This window comes from Oncorhynchus tshawytscha, linkage group LG05 (assembly GCF_018296145.1).
Source record: "Oncorhynchus tshawytscha isolate Ot180627B linkage group LG05, Otsh_v2.0, whole genome shotgun sequence".
NCBI lineage: Eukaryota > Metazoa > Chordata > Actinopteri > Salmoniformes > Salmonidae > Oncorhynchus > Oncorhynchus tshawytscha.
Genome location: NC_056433.1, coordinates 54,732,571 through 54,753,170, shown reverse-complemented (window position 1 = coordinate 54,753,170; position 20,600 = coordinate 54,732,571). Strand labels below are relative to the sequence as shown.

The 20,600-nt window shown below is 42.7% G+C and overlaps 1 protein-coding gene across 2 annotated transcripts in view; it reads left to right on the top strand.

Moving 5' to 3' along the window:
• The first annotated feature begins 340 nt into the window (after nucleotides 1–340).
• Nucleotides 341–20,600, top strand: part of LOC112250982 (RNA polymerase II elongation factor ELL) — a 45,804-nt gene continuing 25,544 nt past the window's right edge. The window contains exon 1 of one of the 2 annotated variants that reach the window (XM_024421561.2): nucleotides 341–532. In XM_024421561.2, coding sequence (XP_024277329.1) covers nucleotides 398–532 — 135 coding nt within the window. In that variant the 5' untranslated portion in view covers nucleotides 341–397. The remainder of the gene's footprint in view (nucleotides 533–20,600) is intronic. The other variant, XM_024421560.2, reaches the window with a different exon arrangement.

Below are 20,600 nucleotides of genomic sequence, written 5' to 3'. Positions count from 1 at the left end.
TGACTGGACATTCCCAACTCATGGATTCAGTCAGATGTTGAGTAGTTCAGTGACCTAGTGTTTCCCTCTTCCTTGCAGATCTCTGGTGTGTATCTGACTAGACTAGACTGACTAGACATGTTTCATGTTTTTAATGATTCACATTCTATTCTCAATGCCTCATATTTAAGTAAATAAACCGTTTATGATTAATCCTCCTTATACATGTGTCGACCTTATGTCACGTGGATATGTTTATATATATATATATATATATATATATATTTATTTTCAATTTAACTTGTGACTTCATCACGCAATGCACGTAACATGAATATTCATTGTAAAGCTAATGATAGGTTTGTGCGTTTACGACTCTGTGCTGTTCGTGCGTGAGCGTGGAGGAAATGGTAGCAAGATGGCGGCGTTGAAGGAGGAGCAGTGCTACGGATTGTCCTGTGGACGAGTGAGCAATGGCAGTAATGTCTCCGTTTTTCACGTAAAACTCACTGACAGCGCCTTGAAAGCATTTGAAGGTTATCAGAGCAGCAAGGTAAGTTAACAACTCAAGTACATTATTTAACTACAAGTTAGGTCTATTTTGCTGGGTGGCTGACGGAGCTAGCCGCTAGCAGTGGATATGGTAACGTTACTTCGCTGCCAAACCATGCCAGCTCAACTAGAACTAGCCAGCAAGCTTATTTGGTTCGATAGTCACTTAGCCAACGGTTAGCTATTTTATTTACATGAGTTAGATGGTATCTCATTACTCACTAGAAAAGTTAGTCCTTTTAAGTTAAGCAACTGAGCTATATTTTTAATTTTTAATACAGGTTAGTTAACTTTTTTAAAACCTGAACGTAGTGGCAAATGAGGCTGGTAACGTTAGCTGCCAATGCGTTTCAGATATAACACTAGCTAGCTTATCCCGAAGGCTCGCTAACTCTCATAACAAGTGCTCTTGTCATCATAGCTGAATTCCTACCTATCTAGTTTTTGTCGTTACCACCACTAGTCGGAATCGATTAGTTAACGGTCAACTTAATTAACTCGCTAGGTAGCAAAGTAAGCTAGCTAGCCAACATTAATTAACCAACTTGTTACCTATATTTGCTGTTAAACATTTGATTCGGGGTCTGTAATGGAGCTAGGGGCGAACGTTATAACAACAACCATATATTGTATGTAGGTAACTGTTTTTAGCTAACTAGACCGCTAACGTTAGCGAGTGGTTTTGAACAGGTAACTTGGCCAATCGATGACATTTGGCAAAGTTTAGTAGCTAGCTAAGTTTGCTGAGTTAACATTAAACTCTGGCGAGCAATGTCATCAGCTAGCTACCTAGCCAGCTATGCATGAATTGTGATCCACAAGTAAAGTGCAATAAAAATCCTTAGGTTACGTTGTTTTGCTCTGTTGCTTCTGGCAGTCCTGAAAAGTGAGTTTGGAGGCTAGCCATCAGTAGCCCAAAAACTGCAAGATCGAGCAGGACATTTGTCAGTTTAACCTCCCATTTACAGCGATTCCCATTTTTAAAAAGCTAGTACATAATAATGTTCTTGAGGTGATGATAGTCAGTCATGGACTTGGCCAGTTATGTTAGCTAGCAATATAAAAGGTCCCCTCCCTACCGTTGATTCTACTCCTCCCTTGCTTGATTCTAATTGGTGAGCTGGCTGGCTCATTATATATTTGACTAAGAAAAGCCTGGTCATGCAAGCTAGCTACAGTATAACAAACAGATTTTATAGGTAGAATGGCAAGTGTTTTCATGATGGTCTTTAAATTAAGTTAGGGAAGAGAAAGTGCCCAACACAGCCAGTGATATTTGACATCAGCTACCTACCCTGGTAACACTTAACAGTGTCCTTGATGTAGGTAATAAGAACATGGATGATATCCTGCTGTGCTCGTCTTTGAAGCACATTGCCTATTAGTATCATAATTCTGTTGCATCTTGCAAACTAAACAAACATTCATTTAAAGACTTGGCTACATTGTTAGGAGTACAATGCAAATAGTCTGGATAGCCCTTTGATTAGCTGTTCAGAAGTCTTATGGCTTGGGGGTAGAAGCTGTTTACAAGCCTTTTGGACCTAGACTTGGCGCTCCAGTACTGCTTGCTGTGCTGTAGCAGAGAGAACAGTCTATCACTAGGGTGGCTGGAGTCTTTGACCATTTTTAGGGCTTTCCTCTGACACTGCCTGGTATAGAGGTCCTGGATGGCAGGAAGCTTGCCCCCAGTGATGTACTGGGCAGTATGAGCAGTTGCCATACAAGGCAGTGATGCAACCAGCCAGGATGCTCTTGATGGTGCAGCTGGAAAACCTTTTGAGGATCTGAGGACCCTTACCAAATCCTTTCAGTCTCCTGGGGTGAAATGGGCTTTGTCATGCCTTCTTCAGGACTGTCTTGGTGTGTTGACCATGATAGTTTGATGTGGACACCAAGGAACTTGAAGCTCTCAACCTGCTCCACTACAGCCCAGTCTATGAGAATGGGGGTGTGCTCGGTCCTCCTGTAGTCCACAAACGTCTCCTTTGTCTTGATCACATTGAGGGAGAGTTTGTTGTCCTGGCACCACACGGCCAGGCCGCAGACCTGCTCCCTATATGCTGTCTCATCGTTGTTGATCAGGCCTACCACTGTTGTGTCATCGGCAAACTTGATGATGGCGTTGGAGTAGTGCCTGGCCATGCAGTCACAAGTGAACAGGGAGTACAGGAGGGGACTGAGCACGCACCCCTGAGGGGCCCCTGTGTTGAGGATCAGCGTGGCGGATGTGTTGTTACCTACCCCTATCACCTGGTGATGGCCTGTCAGGAAGTCCAGAATCCAGTTGCAGAGGGAGATGTTTAGTCCCAGGGTCCTTAGCTTAGTGATGAGCTTTGAGAACACTATGGTGTTGAATGCTGAGCTGTAGTCAATGAATAGCATTCTCACATAGGTGTTCCTTTTGTCCAGGTGGGAATGGGCAGTGTAGGGTGTAATTGAGATTGGGGCGGTATGCAAATTGGGGGGGTGGGGGGAGGGTTAGAGTTTCTGGGTTGATGTGAGCCATGACTAGCCTTTCAAAGCGCTTCATGCCTACAGGCGTGAGTGCTACGGGTCAGTAGTCTTTTAGGCAGGTTACCTTGGTGTTCTTGGACACAGGGACTATGGCGGTCTGCTTGAAACATCTTGTTATTTCAGACTCCGTCAGGGACAGGTTGAAAATGTCAGTGAAGATACTTGCGAGTTGGTCAGCGACTGCTCGGACTACACGTCCTGGTAATCTGTCTGGCCCTGCAGCCTTGTGAATGCTGACCAGTTTAAAGTGTTTCCTCACATCGGCTGCGGAGTGCATGATCACACAGATGTCTGGAACAGCTGATGCTCTCATGCGTGTTTCAGTGTTACTTGCCTCGACGCAAGCATAAAAGTAATTTAGCTTCTGTCGCTGGGCAGCTTGCGGCTGTGCTTCCCTTTGTAGTCTGTAATAGTTTGCAATAGCCCTGCCACATCCGATGAGCGTTGTTGCCGGTGTAGTAGGTTTCAATACTAGTCCTGTATTGACACTTTTCCTGTTTGGTGGTTCGTCGGAGGGCGTAGCGGGATTTCTTACAAGCTTATGGGTTAGAGTCCCGCTTCTTGAAAGCGGCAGCTCTAGCCTTTAGCTCAGTGCAGATGTTGCCTGTATTAATGGCTTCTGGTTGGGGTATGTACGTACAGTCACTGGGGACGATGTCATCGATGCCCTTATTGATAAACCCAGTGACTGATGTGTACAGAAGAATCCCAGAACATATTCCAGTCTTCTAGCAAAACAATCCTGTAGCTTAGCATCTGCTTCAGCAGACCACTTTCTTTTAATAGACTGAGTCTCTGGTGCTTCCTGCTTACATTTTTTTGTAAGCAGGAATCAGGAGGACAGAATTATGGTCATAATTGCCAAACGGAGGGTGAGGGAGAGCTTTGTACGCGTCTCCTTGTGGAGTATAGGTGGTCTAGAGTTTTTCCCTCTGGTTGCACATTTAACATGCTGGTAGAAATGTGCGGTAGTTAAACTGGAGGGATTGGACCGCTGTGATCTGTGGCGATGCGGGATAGCTTTTCTCATTTATTACCCTGCCTGAGCTTGGCGCTGATTTCAGAGGATTTAGCCTTGTAGTTGATGAATAGTAGCACTTTTTTATGCCTTTCATCCCAAGGCTCCATTGTCCACTGCTGAGGGAATTGTTTTGAAATGTCTCTCGTAGAGGTTAATAGCGTTGGACCATTAATCCAACGGTTGCTTGTTTGAATTCCAGAGCCAGCTAGGTGAAGAATCTGTCTGTACCCTTGAGCAAGGCACCTACAAGTCCTCCCGTACAGACATGCCGAGTAATACCTTAAAGGGATATTCACCCAAATTACACAATGACATATTGGTTTCCTTACCCTGTAAGTAGTCTATGTACAAGGTATGAAAGCAATAAATGCTTTGGTTTTATTTCCCTTGCTCTTCTTCCAAATGTTAAACGTTTTATCATTTGTTTCACATTGAAATCATGGGACTGATATTAGCATTGTCTAAATCATCTGAAATTATCTAACATTTGAGTTGCAACAGTCACTTATAGATTTGAATATGTGTGAGAAAAGCTAATATAAGTGTCGTGACTTCAATATGATTTGTGCCATTATATGGGATTTGGGCAAATGCTTTTGGAGAAGGTGCCAGGTAAACCAAAGCATGGATTGCTGTAGTTTGGGTGAACTATCCTTTTAAGCTATGTCAGTATGTAATAGTATAAACCTCATCCTATATTCACTGGTATTACACCACAAAGGTGTCCTCATGCTTCCCAGCTGAAACAGTTCAGAAGAGTTTCTGCATATAATTTGTCATTTTGATGAGTTTGGCAAAAACTTCAATTAATGACATTTCTTATCTTAGATTATTTCTGACTCTTTTGCCTACAGCATCTCAAAATGGACAGACAGTACTGAAAAAAAGTCCTCACTGTCAACTGTGTTTATTTTCAGCAAACTTAACTTGTGTAAATATTTGTATGAACATAACAAGATTCAACAACTGAGACACAAACTGAACAAGTTCCAGACATGTGACTAACAGAAATGGAATGTGTCCCTGAACAAAGGGGGGGGGGGTCAAAATTAAGTCAGTTATTGCTGCGAGATGTTACCCCATTCTTCCACCAATGCACCTGCAAGTTTCTGGACATTTCTGGGGGGAGTGGCCCAAGCCCTCACCCTCCAGTCCAACAGGTCCCAGACGTGCTCAATGGGATTGAGATCCGAGCTCTTCGCTGGCCATGGCAGAACACTGACATTCCTGTCTTGTAGGAAATCACACACAGAACGAGCAGTATGGCTGGTGGCATTGTCATGCTGAAGGGTCATGGATGAGCCCGCAGGAAGGGTACCACATGAGGGAGGAGGATGTCTTCCCTGTAACGCACAGCGTTGAGATTGCCTGCAATGACGACAAGCTCAGTCCGATGATGCTGTGACACACCGCCCCAGACCACGACGGACCCTCCACCTCCAAATCGTTCCCGCTCCAGAGTACAGGCCTCAGTGTAACGCTCATTCTTTCGATGACGAACGTGAATCTGACTATCACCCCTGGTGAGACACAATCGCAACTCGTCAGAGGAGAGCACTTTTTGCCAGCCCCGTCTTGAGATAGTGCTCATAGGCAACGTTGTTGCCGGTGATGTCTGGTGAGGACCTGCCTTACAACAAGCCTACAAGCCCTCAGTCCAGCCTCTCTCAGCCTATTGTGGACAGTCTGAGCACTGATGGAGGGATTGTGCGTTCCTGGTGTAACTTGGGCAGTTGTTGCCATCCTGTGCTTGTACGGTCAGCTGTCCGTCCTGCCTCCCTGTAGCACTGTCTTAGACGTCTCACATTACGGACATTGAAATTGATTGCCCTCGCCACATCTGCAGTCCTCATGCCTCCTTGCAGCATGCCTACGGCACATTCACGCAGATGAGCAGGGACCCTGGGCATCTTTCTTTTGGTGTTTTTCAGAGTCAGTCGAAAGACTTCTTTAGTGCCCTATGTTTTCATAACTGTGACCTTAATTGCCTACCTTCTGTAAGCTGTTAGTGTGTTAATGACCGTTCCACAGGTGCATGTTCATTAATTGTTAATGGTTCATTGAACAAGCATGGGAAACATTGTTTAAACTCTTTACAATGAAGATCTGAAGTTATTTGGATTTTTACTGAAGACTGGGTCCTGAAAAGGGGACGTTTCTTTACTGAGTTTATCTGCTTTAAAAAATATTATCAAAGGTCTTAAATGTATTTCACCTTTATTTAACCAGGTAGGCTAGTTGAGAACAAGTTCTCATTTGCAACTGCGACCTATGCAAGCACACTCGTTCGTGTTTTCTGCGAGCCAAACTAAAGCCTGCTGATGCTTTAAGTGACAGGTTGGCCAGCTCGACAGCGTTTACGTCTGAGGGAGCCATTGATACCCTTTTGACCCCTCTGGGTAGTGTGCATAGTGTTTTAGAATCCTAATCTGGGAGGTCTAAAGGTAAATCCTGCATCATTAATAGGGTGTTTCCCTCCGCCCTGTAGTCAGCTGGCCACAGACAAAGTAAGATCCATCTTGAAAGCTCAGACTCTGCAAAGAAAGGAGGGAAGTTAAGATGACAATACCTTGTGCTCCAGTTTTGATATGTTCCCAGGACTCCCGAGTGGTGCAGCGGTCTAAAGCACTGCGTCACTACAGACACCCTGGTTCGATTCCAGTCTGTATCACAACTGCTGTGATTAGGAGTCCCATAGAGCAGCGCACAATTGGCCCAGCGTCGTCCGGGTTTGGCCGGTGTAGGCCGTCATTGTAAATAAGAATTTGTTCTTAACTGACTTGCCTAGTTCATTTAAAAAAAACAGCTGTGAAGGGAGTGCCCAAGGTCTGGCTGGTCCCGTTTTTCCTCTGTCTGGGGACTTCTGTATATTCCAAACACACTGCAGAATGACTCATCTTTTATTGCTTCTTGCTTTGTGAAATTAAATATTGGTTGTGGATGGAATAGAGTTCAGCACTACCAGTTCATTTAGGCCTCTTACCCCATGTTGACCAGGAGGAAAACCTATAAGATGGTATATAGAAAGTATTGTTTTAACACATCCTGTTTCACCATCCAATAATAAATTATTTCCTTTTCTATGTCTGGTCCTCCTCTGAGAATGGTATTTATTATACAGTAGGCTTGGGCGGTATACAGATTGTCATACCGACCTTATGCCATTCCAGGATATTCGATAACACCCGCATTGAACACAAGGGGGTGCCAGAAAATGGCCGCCTTACCAGAATGCTAACAAAATTAGCACAAGTATTGGTGCGTTTTCAATGCAGGCTGCTAGCTAAATATGCTAACAAGCGCAAATGAAAATAAACGAATTGCAGAGACAGGTAATCCCGCTCCATAAAGTGTATAGGTAGGAGCAACCAAATGTTATTTTTGTTGAGTTGGGACATTGACAAGCAATGTGAATGAGAAACATTGTGCAAATGAACAGTCTTGACAAATGCTTGTCTGAAGGAAGACTAGTACTGGCTCGGAACAGAATGTGTAGGCTTCACGCTGTCTGTGGAGTCTGGCGTCGCTAGGACAATGGGCCTGCCTGCTCTGCTCAGAGAACAGGCCGAGAACGGAGAAGAAATGTAAGGAAATCAAGATAGCGGCTGCTGTACAAAAACTCATCCAATGGGCCTTGACTTCTCAAACACGGCAGAAAGCTAACATATATTATGCCGCATCACTTTATTAATTCAGCCATGTACTTGCAAGTTAAATTTAGGGCTCACGGTTTTCACGCAGGATAAAAAAGAATGCGTAAAATATCTAACGTTTTAAAATGCTTATTGAAATTTCTGCTCGTCATCAAGACTAATTTCGCGTTTCAGTTGCACTTCAGCACTCAGAATGCGTTTGCAAATTCTCATCTATCAGCAGACAGCACTCTGTGTAACTACTGTTCTCCGGGAAAATGCAAGCTGAACTTCAAGCGAAACATGAAATGAAGCTGGCTGCAATCTTTCTATGATAAACATTACAAATATGATGGCTGTGCAATTTATTTGCTTTTTCATAGTAAGCTCATTTCTGTGGCTACCAGCCAAATAGCGTTGCACTACTGTTATCTGATAACAGTTAAATGTTCTGCTGAATGTGTTGCTCTAATGCATTTTCTGTGAAGGAAAACTATAATTGTATATCCTTGATCACTCTTGAAGCAGAAAACACTGTTGGCTTTCAATATAGAACAGGACCCCTGTCAATACACAGCTGGAACCCTGCTCCCACTTTCTCCTGTTCTGGTATTTAAGTGATAATGCCCTAGAAGCCGGTGGTTGGGGGATTATATTGGCAAATGTATTGCACAAGTTGACTGAAGGTATTTACTAAAGTAGCTACAAATATAAAAATGTATTGGACTAGTTTTTAAATGGTATTTCCAAATACACCGGTATACCGACCAAGCCTCACAAGAGGCACTGTTTTTAATCCTCACTGAGGCGCTGTAATCCGGAAGTTAGCAATGCAAACAACTACATGTAAAATCACAGAATGCGAACAAGTACATTTTATACAGTCTCTGACCTAAACTGTACAAGTAACTTAATTCTACTGTTTGCTACTTGCGCAAAACACATTAGACAGCATGGCTCTTGATCTAGGAGAGGATTCTCTGCTGTTAACAAGCAGAGACTGATTTTGGATAAACTAACCACTTTAGCAAGATGTCGAACTAGCTACTAAATTAGCAAACTGAAAACAACACCAGTGCATTTTTAGCACCTTTTAGACAGTTAACTTAATTATTAAGGTACATGGCTGGCAAATATTTATTTGTGAATTCCATACTAGATCACTTCTCGTCGTTGTGCTTGTAAACAAACACCACATCACTCGGGACTACCGGTAAGCTTCATAAAGAAAAGTAGTGACCGATGAAGTGACTAATGTGATCCTTATCTTCTAACATATTGCACAAGTTGAACGCAGGTATTTACTTAGATAAAAAATACTCCATTTTATAATACAAAAAAGCAAATCGTTTAAACTGTATTGAAAAACCTGTTATTTTCCAAATACCCCGGGAATACGGTACTGTTTTGGCCCAAAGCGTTTTGGTTTCAATGTATGAGGTAAAGGCCAAGTTATTCTTGTCTTCTGTGCAGGCAGAATTCATTTTCACATTACGTTCCTTACACAGCATTGAGCTCTACGTATGATTAAAGGATGAAGAGAAGTTTATAATTTCTAACCAGTTTTTCATTGATAAGCTGAGTAAAAACATGTTTCTCACATGTGATCCAGTCTTGCTCGTAAGCTTAGAGATGTTTGCTACAAGTAGCTTCACAAACTAGCAGATGCGATGCCTCATATCTTGTCATTGGAAAGCCTTTTAGTTTGCTGGCGGGCTCAAGGAGAGATGTTAATGCTCTGGGTTGACTTTTCCCCTTGACACTAAAGACAAGGGGCTGATTGAGCTTTAATGAGCTGTCCTCTCTCCTACTTTTTAATTTTACTAGTTGTCAGTTAAGAACAAATTCTTATTTACCATGACGACCTAGCGAGGTACAGTGGGCAGAAGGACAGATTTTTGCCTTGTCAGCTCGGGGACACAATCCTGCAACCTTTCGGTTACTGGCCCAACGCTCTCACCACTAGGCTACCTGCTGCTTCACTTAGTATGCATGTTTGTTGCCTCGGGTGAAGGCCTTCGATTGGCTGTCACTGGAAATGGTGTATTCCAGCCTCATAAAGACATGTTTCCACCCAATCGTGCAATCTGTCAGTTGATATAAGCCAAAATAGGATCTACTTTCTTACTGCTTTTTGCCCATTTGTTAAACAGTAGTCCATATTTTGCATTGTCTGAAACCCATGTAATTTTCTTATTTGTCAAGGAACGCACTTTGAAAGTTTGTCTCATGCCATCTGGGATGATACAGAGAAGGTTTCTGACCCTAGATCTAGATTTTGTTGCTTCGTGCTGGTCAGCCAGCCCTGGTGCCATTGATATTTAAGGAATGCTGACTCCCCAGTTTGAACAGAACGAATGGGACACTAGCGAGACCATAACCACAGCCATATGACTGCCGTGGGCAAGTCACACTGCACGGCCTGGTGTCAATGTGTACAGAGCAGACCTAATCTGCATTCTTGCTACGTCTCGTGTCTAGTCATTGCACTGTAAAAGACAAATGACCCAGTAGTCAAGTGTTGGGAGCTGCCCCAGATAATGTCCTGTCCTGCTGACAGCTGGTCTGGTTCTGTTGTTGGATCTTAACACCATGTCTGAGGCCCTGGCCCACGTGGGAACGTCTCTGTTCCTCTGACCTCGTCACAGATGAGTCCTTGACAATTCAGGAGGATCCTGATCCTCATAACAGCATCTGTCATTACTTTTAGTTCCTTTGTCACAGGTTAGTTAATGTCCCATAATTGGGTGGTATTATGTGGGTAATTTGACTTGTGCTGATAAGCACACAACCCTGAGGGTCCCCCGTGTTGAGGGTCAGCATTGAGGTGTTGACTACCCTCACCGCCGGGGGCAACCTGTCAGGAAGTCTAGGATCCAGTTGCAGAGGAATGTGTTCAGTCCTGAGCTTAGTGACGGTTTTGTACTTGACTATTGTGTTGAACGATGCGTTGTTGAACATTGAGATTAACTTGCTATCAGAGAGAAACACAGGGAAAAAAGTACCAGAGAAAAGTGTACACATCAGTCGGCGCGCTGTATGGTGATTAAAGCCTGTTCGTGAATGGTGGAATTTGATTGGTCAAGACGAAAGCAGAGATTTATCTGACCCAGAGAAGTGCAACTGAAACACAAAATTAGTCCTTTTACATTCATGATTTGGAGCAAACTCTGACTGACGCCGAGCAGTTTTTCCAATAAGAATAATTTTATATCTGTGTTTCTGTCCTTTTCTGCCAGAAAAACGCAGAATCCGTTATCACATCTTGAATTAGTCTTCCCCACTTCAACCTACAACTGGAACTCCCAGCAAAGAGTTCCTTTTTAATGCATTGAGATTTTTCATAGTTCTAAGGTGTATGTATCTCAAGTTCCAATTTCTGCTGTTTGTTGAAGCTTCATAGACATGTCACCTTCACTTTCCGACTGAAATGTTCTTTCTAAGGAATTTGATTGCTCAGTTCCTCTACAGGCAGCTGTTGCAAACTAGCCTAACCTCGTAGTATTTTGATTTTGTTTTAAAGAGTGGAACAATAGTGTTATGTCGTCACTATTTTCAAACGTCACTGGTACATGAAAAAATGTCATATCTATCCATGTGGAAACGGCCTCGTCTGTCAATCATTAATTTAAGCTGTTTTAGGCCTATGTGGTTTAATACATTAAGCAGTTTTATGTAAAGTAGTACATTTTTGTTTCAAAGAAGTGTGTAGACCCATTGACGTGATTCCAAATAAGCCAACACAATGACCCTCATTGATTTGTGAGCGTTTGTTACATTGAGTTTAAACTTTAAACCAGTGTTTTATAGTAGTGCAAATATCTCCCCAGAGAGATGAGGGTAATACACCACTGCACTGTTATCTATTGGGATGTTTATTTGGTTAACATTGAGGCCTGCAATGTTTTAGGAGTAGCTCTCCTACCGATCTGACACATGACATGCTAGTCTTGTTACAGGCAGGTTCATGTGGATGGGGATTAAGACTAACTATTATTGTCTCTTCTATTGCAGGACTGTAATCCAAATAGAATGTACCCCTAATGTTAAAAGGGGAAAGCACCAGTGAAAACATTGTGCTTTGGCAGGAATGGGTCTTTGCATATGTCTTTTCCGCATATCTGTCTTCTCTTCGCATGCAGGTAACACGAGACTCAGACAGCTGACACTTTGCCAACTAGTCTGCAAGTCAATAACTTCCCTGTGTCCAAACCACTCATTCAAGTGCCAACAAAAGGTGAATGTATGTTGAAGGATCACCATCGCTCAACTCTCTATTCTAACCTCGTGTTATCAGTCTTTGTCTTACGAAGGTACTCCCCGGGGAGTAGAAATCTTGGGCCTAGACTCAATCAAATTTGTCTCTTTGTTGCATGACACCAGATGTTGGCCATTCTCTGGTGTTGTGTGAACTTCCATGGCCCTGTCATTGAGTCACGGTCAGAATTAGGGCTGTGACTTTACCAGTATTGCAATAGTTTTTCCATGGCAAAAATTAAAACACAAAGCAGGCAACACTTTGGTCCTTTAAAAACCTGCTGTATGTAAAATATTGTGTGCTATAGCTTGGAAAGTAAATGTCATCTAGTCACATGTAATCCTTGTTTCCATGATTGGGGCTGTTTTCCTAAAGAAGTTCAATGTGCTTTTTTTTTGTTTCCTTGCCGCAACACTAACGAGTATTGCAATACTGCTATCGCCCCAGACCTAGTCAGGGGCCACATTCTGTCCTAAGGTTAGCTCTGTAGAACATTCTGGGCTCCAGTCCCAGAGAATAGTGACATGTCAGCAGCCCATTCAAATGAACAGGCTGAGTGTTGCACTCTGTCAGTGGAGGGGGATGGGGGAGCTAAATTCGGTGCTCTGTTTTACATTGCGGTGGGGGGACTGAATGTGCAGGCTCCATTAAAGGTCTGGCTGGCTAGTTGGACTTGAGCACACACGTCTAGGTAAAACCAGAGGGGATCTCTTGTCCGGAAAGGGAGGGGTTGTATTGGAGAAGATCTCTATTCTGTTGGTTAGAAATATAAAGTGCCTGTTTCAATGACTGTTTGGTATTGTTACTTGTGAAATTTAAATTCTCACATTGCATCACACATTCCAAATCATTCACTCAAATCTGACCACGGGTGTTGGTTTTAATACATTCCTTGTGCGTTGTCTTTATGCCCAATTTGCACTGAATCTGCATTCACCACATAGTTTGTTCAAGTTAGCACCTCATTCTCATAAGGATGTGGCAAAGGAAGAACCTGAACCTTTTTGATGTGTCAAAAGTTACCCATGATTTGAGAACACTAAAAACCATAATTATATGACTAATGGGAAAGTACGCATGCCAGGGCTACCCTGTTCAGTGCCATGTTCTCAGCTGCTAGTGTGTGAGCTCTGTGGCTGTGTTTAGTAGGGTCCTATAAAATCCGCATTGTGGAGAATGTGGCCGCAATCACGGAATCCAGTCATTAAAACGGAATTCGACAATATAAAATGTATTGAACTTAGTAGGAAGTCAACTAAATGTAATGAACTTAATCATGACAAGAAAAGGCATCAGTGATTTCATATTTTCTAGCATCTTTCTGAAACCTGTGTGTAGTTGTTAGCGATGCTAATGATAACCTTCTGGTAGATGGAAAGGCTTTTCGTAAAGCGTTCTTAATTAAATGTCAACTTCAAAGTAACCTATGCCTACCTGGCAGAATGAGATCATGACTATTGACATAAATCCAGGGTCCATTTGTTTTGCAAATCGAATTTTATGTCACGTGCCAAATTAAGCAAGTGTTTTATTTTTATATTTTAATTTCACCTTTATTTAACCAGGTAGGCTAGTTGCGAACAAGTTTTCATTTACAACTGCGACCTGGCCAAGATAAAGTATAGCAGTGTGAACAGACAACACAGTTACACATGGAGTAAACAATAAACAAGTCAATAACACAGTGGGGGGAAAAAAGAAAAAGAAAGTCTCTATATACATTGTGTGCAAAAGGCATGAGGAGGTAGGCGAATAATTACAATTTAGCAGATTAACAGTGGAGTGATAAATGATCAGATGGTCATGTGTGGGTAGAGATACTGGTGTGCAAAAGAGCAGAAAAGTAAATAAATAAAAACAGTATGGGGATGAGGTAGGTAAATTGGGTGGGCTATTTACCGATAGACTATGTACGGCTGCAGCGATCGGTTAGCTGCTCAGATAGCAGATGTTTGAAGTTGGTGAGGGAGATAAAAGTCTCCAACTTCAGCGATTTTTGCAATTCGTTCCAGTCACAGGCAGCAGAGAACTAGAACGAAAGGCGGCCAAATGAGGTGTTGGCTATAGGGATGATCAGTGAGATACACCTGCTGGAGCGCATGCTACGGGTGGGTGTTGCCATCGTGACCAGTGAACTGCGGTAAGGCGGCGGTTTATATAGCATGGACTTGTAGATGACCTGGAGCCAGTGGGTCTGGCGGCGAATATGTAGCGAGGGCCAGCCGACTAGAGCATACAGGTCGCAGTGGTGGGTGGTATAAGGTGCTTTAGTAACAAAATGGATGGCACTGTGATAAACTGCATCCAGTTTGCTGAGTAGAGTATTGGAAGCTATTTTGTAGATGACATCGCCGAAGTCGAGGATCTGTAGGATATTCAGTTTTACTAGGCTAAGTTTGGCGGCGTGAGTGAAGGAGGCTTTGTTGCAAAATAGAAAGCCGACTCTAGATTTGATTTTGGATTGGAGATGTTTGATATGAGTCTGGAAGGAGAGTTTAGTCTAACCAGGCACCTAGGTACTTATAGATGTCCACATATTCTAGGTCGAAACCATCCAGGGTGGTGATGCTAGTCGGGCGTAGGCAGAGAACGGTTGAAAAGCATGCATTTGGTTTTACTAGCGTTTAAGAGCAGTTGGAGGCCACGGAAGGAGTGTTGTATGGCATTGAAGCTCATTTGGAGGTTAGATAGCACAGTGTCCAAGGAAGGGCCAGACGTATACAGAATGGTGTATACAGCAAGAGCAACATCATTGATATATATACAGAGAAAAGAGTCGGCCCGAGAATTGAACCCCGTGGCACCCCCATAGAGACTGCCAGAGGACCGGACATCACAGGAGCGCTACAGAAACATCGCTAACCAATGGTCTCTTGCTAGTGCTCACTTGCATTAACCCTTAGCCTACAATGGTCACGCCCCTATGTAAAATCAAATTAACATTTTTAAAAATCCACATTAAAATGCGTCTGTTCAAGCTGCGTCTCAATCTGCCTATATTAACGCATCTGCGGTGAAAGGTGGCAGAGCTAAAGCGGTGTTTATTAAACCATGAGACATCCCAAAAATCGGGCTTCTCACAAAATCGGATGTAGCGTCCAAACGGTTTGGCCCTCAAACTACACTCTTGAAAGATGAGATTCTCACGAACACGATGATGATCTCTGTTTTGCTCTAGGGCCTTCACAAGCCTCAAGACTCGTCTGAAGGTTCCCGGTACCGGTAACATTTAAGCATAGATAAAGATTAGTGCCTAAAATAAGGGCATAAATGCATGTAAAAAATGTACTTATATCTCTCAGACTCATAATAAAACACATTTTGTAGGGCTCTGCAGTGCCAGCATCCCCTCAGTTGCAGCACGACCCTGCTCTTTCCAAAGGCTGCTCTGGGCAGGCTAGCCTCGCTTTATGGTTCACGTGAGCTCCAGACATGTCAATGAGGAAGGAAACCAGATGGACTTCCTCTTGCTTGTCAGTTGTCAAGTATTTTCCCTCCGGATATTGTTCATTACATAGGCAGGCTGACTTATAGAAGCTTGGCACTGCTTAGTGGAATTTTTGTGCTTTATCTGCCATCAGGAAAATCATGTTATGCTCTTAAGTCTCATCATGCAACCAAAAGTTTCCTCAGTAGTGGTATGTTAATGGCTATGTCTGCTTGACTTGGATAGAGTAGGCTATACACTGATATGCCCAGCTGTCTGCTGTGCTGCTACCATGGCTTCTTTAGCAGTAGTGGTGTACACCATTGTGTAATAGGTTTAAAGCTTAACCAAAGGGGAACTTGTTCTTCAATCTTATTTTTCTCTCACACATTCAGATACGGTCAGGCTTTGTTGTAGGTTGAACGGATGATAACACTGATGGGGCTTCAAAACCCCACATGCTTTGGATGGAAGATTGTGTACAACTTGTTTACCAAAGTTATTTTGCTCATAACATTAAAGAATTTGATCAATTTTTTTGTTTATTGTTCTATTAGGGTTTTGATGAAGTATTTCTCATGCCTAATTCACACAAATGATGTTGATTTCTTAAGTCTGCCTATGTCATGATGCATTTGATATCATTTTACTGTGCTGTTGGGTACATTGTGGTATCCAGATTTCCATACCGTGCCAGTGCCATCCCGGGATATACAGTTTTACCAGTAGTGCACACAAGGGGTGCTAATTGTGTTTTTTTTTTTTTTTTTTTTTCAAAGTAAAAAAAAAAAAAAAAGCCCATAAAACATCACTTACCAGAATGCTAAGAAGTACTAAGAAATTCTCATAGCGGATGTTATGTAAATGCTAACGAACACATGCAATCATTTACTACTAGGACAGGCAACCCAGCTCGAAGTTATGCAATTATCTCAAAATGCAGTTTGCAGCACACACAAACCAAATATTAGACAGCAGGGTTCTTAATCCAGGAGGGGATTGTCTCTGCTACTGTTACCAAGAAGCTTTATCTTGCAAGTTAACGTTAGCCCCTTAGCTAAAGTTAGAGAACCCAAGCTGCAGAGAATGTATTTGGCACATATTAACTTAACTTACAAGATATATAGTTGGCAAACATTAGTATTGAATTTCAAGTGTAACTTGATCACCTCACTTAGGTTCCCCTGCAAGAGTGACTCACCTCACGAAGCTCCCATTTTGCTAATTTTGCTTCTTTGTAAACAAACATGACTGCCTTAAACTTGTTTTTTGGGGAAACTAGTACCTGTAGGCTTCATGACTTCATCATAAATTATCTAGCGGGCAAAATGTGTTCTGCATTATCTATTAGTGCACAATTTGACTGCTTGTATTTATTTAAAAAATATTAATATTCAAATCCCCAAAAACGTCACTTACCAACAAGTACGAAGGCAGTGGTTCCTAAACTTTTTATAGTCCTGTACCCATTCAGCAAACATTCAACCTCCAGCTGCGTACTGTTTCTAGCACCAGGGTCAGCAAGTTCTCAAATGTTGTTTTTTGCCTTCATTGTAAGCTTGCCACACACACTATACGATACACTCATTCTTATGAATACTAAATGTGAGCTTTTGTCACAACCCGGCTCGTGTGAAGTGAGAACGAGCTCTTATAGGAACAGGGCACAAAAAATAATTTTCTAAAACCTTTTTGTTCATTGAAAATGGTGAATAACTCACCACAGGTTAATGAGAAGGGTGTGCTTGAAAGGATGCACATAACTCTGCCATGTTGGTTTGTATTGGAGAGAGCCTGTCTTAAATCATTTTCCACACAGTCTGTGCCTGTATTTTAGTTTTCATGCTAGTGAGGGCCGAGAATCCACTCTCAAATAGGTACGTGGTTGCGAAGGGCATCTGTGTCTTTAACGGTGCAATATGCCAAGGCAGGATACTCTGAGCACAGCTCATTCCAGAAATATGACAGTGGCTTCTGATTTTAAATTCAATTTTCACAGAACTGCTTGTTGCAATTTCTGAGGCTCAATTGTTCAGATATCTGTAAGTGGACTGGAGGCAGGGCATGAAAGGGGTAACGAATCCATTTGTTTTTGTCATCTGTTTCAGGAAAGTACCTGGGTAATTGCACAGTCAACTCACTTGGGTGCTTCACTATATCACATTTGACATTGTCCATAAGCTTGAGCTCATTTGCACACAAAAAAATCATACAATGATGGAAAGACCTGTTGTCCTTAATGCAGACCGAGGAGAGCTCCAACTTCTTAATCATAGCCTCAGTTTTGTCCCGCACGTTGAATATACAGTTGAAGTTTACATACGCCTTAGCCAACTACGTTTTAAACTCAGTTTTTCACAATTCCAGACATTCAATCCTAGTAAAAAAGTCCCTGTCTTAGGTCAGATAGGATCACTACTTTTTAATTTTAAGAATGTGAAATGTCAGAATAATAGTAGAGAATGACTTTCAGCTTTTATTTCTTTCATCACATTCCCAGTGGGTCAGAAGTTTACATACACTCAATTAGTATTTAGTAGCATTGCCTTTAAATTGTTTAACTTGGGTCAAACATTTTGATTAGCCTTCCACAAGCTTCCCACAATAAGTTGGGGGAATTTTGGCCCATTCCTCCTGTCAGAGCTGGTGTAACTGAGTCAGGTTTGTAAGCCATTTTGCCACAACTTTGGAAGTATGCTTGGGGTCATTGTCCATTTGGAAGACCCATTTGCGACCAAGCTTTAACTTCCTGACTGATGTCTTGAGATGTTGCTTCAATATATCCACAAAATTTCCCTTCCTCATGATGCTGTCTATTTTGTGCAGTGCACCAGTCCCTCCTTCAGCAAAGCACCCCCACAACGTGATGCTGCCACCCCCGTGCTTCACGGTTGTTCTTCGGCTTGCAAGCCTCCCCCTTTATCCTCCAAACATAAAGATGATCATTATGGCCAAAAAGTATGATCTTTGTTTCATCAGACCAGAGGACATTCCTCCAAAAAGTACAATCTTTGTCCACATGTGCAGTTGCAAACCGTAGTCTGGCTTTTTTTATGGCGGTTTTGGAGAAGTGGCTTCTTCCTTGCTGAGTCGCCTTTCAGGTTATGTCAAAATAGGACTAATTTTACTGTGGATATAGATACTTTTGTACCAGTTTCCTCCAGCATCTTCACATGGTCCTTTGCTGCTGTTCTGGGATTGATTTGCTCTTTTCTCAAGTACGTTCATCTCTAGGAGACAGAATGCATCTCCTTCCTGAGCAGTATGACAGTTGCGTGGTCCCATGGTGTTTATACTTGCGTACTATTGTTTGTACAGATGAATGTGGTACCTTTCAGGCGTTTGGGAATTGCTCCCAAGGATGAACCAGACTTGTGGGGGTCTACAATTTTGTGGGCCTTGACATACATCCACAGGTACACCTCCAATTGACTCAAATGGTGTCAATTAGCCTATGACACAATATTCTGGAATTTTCCAAGCTGTTAAAGGCACATTCAACTTAGTGTATGTAAACCTCTGACCTACTGGAATTGTTAAGTTAAATAATCTCTAAACAATTCTTGGAAAAATTACATGTCATGCACAAAGTAGATGTTCTGACTGACTTGCCAAAACTGTAGTTTAACAAATGTGTGGAGTGGTTGAAAAATGAGATCCTTCAGGAGAGGGGGGAAAAAAACATCACCCAGATAGGCCAGTCGTGTGAAAATTATGGTCTGTAAAGAACTTTAAACTTGTCTCAATTTTTAACAACGTCAGTACTTAGCCCCTTGATAACCAGCTCCCTTCAGTATGTTGTAAAAGCATTACATGGTCGGTGCCCATATCATTGTGTTGTACAGGAAATACATGAGAGTTCGGTGGCCTTGCTTTACAGTGAAAATGGTTAACTTTGTTCGTGTCCAAAACGTCTTTCAAGCTGTCAGGCATCGTCTTGGCAGCAAGAGCCTCTCAGATGCTGCAGTGTACCCAAGTGGCGTCAGGTGCAACTGCTTCCACATGCGTTACCACTCCACTATGCCTCCCTGTCCATGGCTTTTGCACCATCAGTACAGATACCAACACATATTAACCACAAGTCCATTTGATGTCACAAAATTGTCCAGTACTTTCAAAATATCCTCTCCTGTTGTCTTGGTTTCCAGTGGTTTGCGGAAGGTGTCTTCCTTAATTGACCCACCCATAAATGTAATGGACATATACCAGGAGCTGTGCCAGGCCCACCACGTCTGACTCATCCAGCTGTAACGCATAGGATTCACTGGCTTATAAATAGACGCAGTAATTGTTTTGAAACATCTCCTTGTCACTGATGCGTCGTGAATCAGTGTTTGATGAAGGCTTTCTCTTTTTTGGCTTCCCCCCCCCCAAGATTGTCCCAGCCTTATCTGTGGCAGCAGGAAGAATTAAGTCCTCCAATAGTATGGGGCTTGTCTCTCTAAGCCATTCAGTAGCTCACCATATACGATGCTTTTAGCCCAATCTTATTAATAGTATGTTTTATTTTAGCAAATCAATTAATGAATTGTTCATCAGCCTAATCACTTTGGGGTAGAAGATGTTTAGGAGCATTCTGGTCCTAGACTTGGCGCTCCGGTGCATCTTGCTGTGCGTTAGCAGAGAGAACACTCTGTAACTTGGAGTGACTGGAGTCTCTGACAATTTTATGGGCTTTCCTCTGACACCACCTATTATATAGGTCCAGGATGGCAGGAAGCTTGGCCCCGGTGACGTACGCCTTACGGTCAGATGCTGAGTAGTTGCCATACCAGGCGGTGATGCAACCGGTCAGGATGCTGTCGATGGTGCAGCTGTACAACCTTTTGATGATCTGGGAACCCATGCCAAATCTTTTCAGTCTCCTGAGGGGGAATACGTTTTTTGTCGTGCCCTCTTCACGACTGTCTTGGTATGTTTGGACCATGATAGTTTGTTGATGTGGACACCAAGGAACTTGAAGCTCACAACCTGCTCCACTACAGCCTCGTCAATGTTAATGGGGGCCTGTTCGGCACTTCTTTTCCTGTAGTCCACGATCCGCTCCTTTTGTCTTACTCACATTGAGGGAGAGGTTGTTGTCCTGGCACCACGCTGCCAGTTCTTTGACCTCCCTATAGGTCGTCTCATCATTGTCGATGATCAGGCTTACCCCAGTTGTCGTCAGCCAATTTAGTCTTACTACTCGAAAGTCGTCTTAATTCTCACTCAAAC